The 1,853-nt window shown below is 57.6% G+C and overlaps 1 protein-coding gene across 1 annotated transcript in view; it reads right to left on the reverse strand.

The window, feature by feature from the left end:
* Positions 1-1,853, reverse strand: part of LOC103619026 (proto-oncogene vav) — a gene marked incomplete at both ends in the record, with an annotated part of 32,060 nt that overhangs the window by 20,254 nt on the left and 9,953 nt on the right. The window contains 2 exons of the mRNA XM_017739064.1: positions 483-578; positions 1,253-1,559. Of these exons, the coding sequence (XP_017594553.1) occupies positions 483-578; positions 1,253-1,559 (403 nt within the window). The remainder of the gene's footprint in view (positions 1-482; positions 579-1,252; positions 1,560-1,853) is intronic.

Below are 1,853 nucleotides of genomic sequence, written 5' to 3' on the forward strand. Positions count from 1 at the left end.
GTGTCCCCAGGTGTGTCCCAGGTGTGTCCCCAGGTGTCCCCCAGGTGCCACTCCCTCCCCAGGTGTCCCAGCTGTCCCCAGGTGTGTCCCAGCTGTCCCCAGGTGTCCCCAGCTGTGTCCCAGGTGTGCCCAGCTGTGTCCCAGGTGTGTCTCACACGTGTCCCAGGTGTGTCCCAGGTGTCCCAGGTGTCCCCAGGTGTGTCCCAGCTGTCCCCAGGTGTCCCCAGGTGTCCCAGGGGTCCCAGGTGTGTCCCCAGGTGTGTCCCCAGCTGTGCCCAGGTGTGTCCCCAGATGTGTCCCAGCTGCGTCCCAGCTGTGCCCAGGTGTCCCAGCCATCCCCAGGTGCCCAGCTGTGCCCAGGTGTGTCCCAGGTGTGTCCCCCAGGTGTCTCAGGTGTGCCACTCCCTCCCCAGGTGTCCCCAGCTGTGCCCAGGTGTGTCCCAGCCCTCCCCAGGTGTCCCCAGGTGTCCCAGGGGTGTCACCTGGAGCAGCAGGTGGTATTTCAGCACCCTCTGCATGGGCACCATCAGCAGATCCCGCAGCGAGAAGCGCCCGTTGTTGGCGCGCTGGGAGCACTCCTGGGGACAGTTTGGGGTCAGTTGGGGTCAGCTGGGGTCGGTTGGGGTCAGCTGGGGTCAGTTTGGGTCATTTGGGGTCAGCTGGGGTCAGTTGGGGTCATTTGGGGTTAGTTGGGGTCATTTGGGGTCATTTGGGGTCATTTGGGGTCATTTTGAGTTATGGGAGGACACTGGTGTCATTGTGGTCATTGGGATTGGGAGGGGTCAGAGGGACTGGGGTCACTGGGGGCAGTGGGGGTCAGTGGGGCCACTGGTGTCCTTGAGGTCATTGCGGTCATTTGGGGTTATTGAGGTCATTGGAGTATTTTAGGGTCACTTGAGGTCACTTGGGGTCATTTGGGGTCATTTCAGGTCATTTGGGGGTCATCTGGGGTCATGGGGGATCTGGGAAGGGGGGACTGGGGTCATTTGGGGTCATCAGGATGGGGATCAGCAGGGGTCAGTTTGGGGTCATCAGGGTCATTGGGGTCATTTGGGAGTCAGGGAAACTGGGAGAGGTGGGGGGGATTTGGGGCCTTTGGGGTCATTGGGGAGGGGTGGGGGGAGATTGGGGTCATTTGGGATGATTTGGGATTATTTGGGTCATAGGGATTGGGGGTTTGTGGGGCTACCTGGAGGTTCTGGGGGATTTCGGGGTGGTTTTGGGGTGGTTTTGGGGTGGTTTTGGGATTTACCTGGAGCTTCATGCGCAGGTCAGTGCAGGTGGACAATTGGTCCAGGCGCCGGGCGGCTGCTTCCACCTGGCTGCAGTAGCGGCCGTAGAGCAGGAACCTGGGATGGACACCCCAAATCCACCCAAATCCACCCAAAATCCAACCAAATTCACAGCAATCCACCCAAAATTGACCTAAATCCACCCAAAATCCACCTGGCTGCAGTAGCGGCAGTAGAAGAGGAACCTGGGATGGACACCCCAAATCCACCTGAAATCCACCCAAAATCCACTCAAAATCCACCCAAAATCCATCCAAATCCAACCAAATTCACAGAAATCCACCCAAAATTGACCTAAATCCATCCAAAATTGACCTAAATTCACCAAAAATCCACCTGGCTGCCATAGCGGCTGTAGAGTAGGAACCTGGGATGGACACCCCAAATCCACCCGAAATCCACCCAAAATCCACCCCAAATCCACCCAAAATCCATCCAAATCCAACCAAATTCACAGAAATCCACCCAAAATTGACCTAAATCCACCCAAAATCCACCTGGCTGCCATAGCGGCTGTAGAAGAGGAAACTGGGATGGACACCCCAAATCCACCCGAAATCC

The sequence above is a fragment of the Corvus brachyrhynchos genome, unplaced genomic scaffold, assembly GCF_000691975.1.
Source record: "Corvus brachyrhynchos isolate BGI_N302 unplaced genomic scaffold, ASM69197v1 scaffold527, whole genome shotgun sequence".
Classification (NCBI taxonomy): domain Eukaryota; kingdom Metazoa; phylum Chordata; class Aves; order Passeriformes; family Corvidae; genus Corvus; species Corvus brachyrhynchos.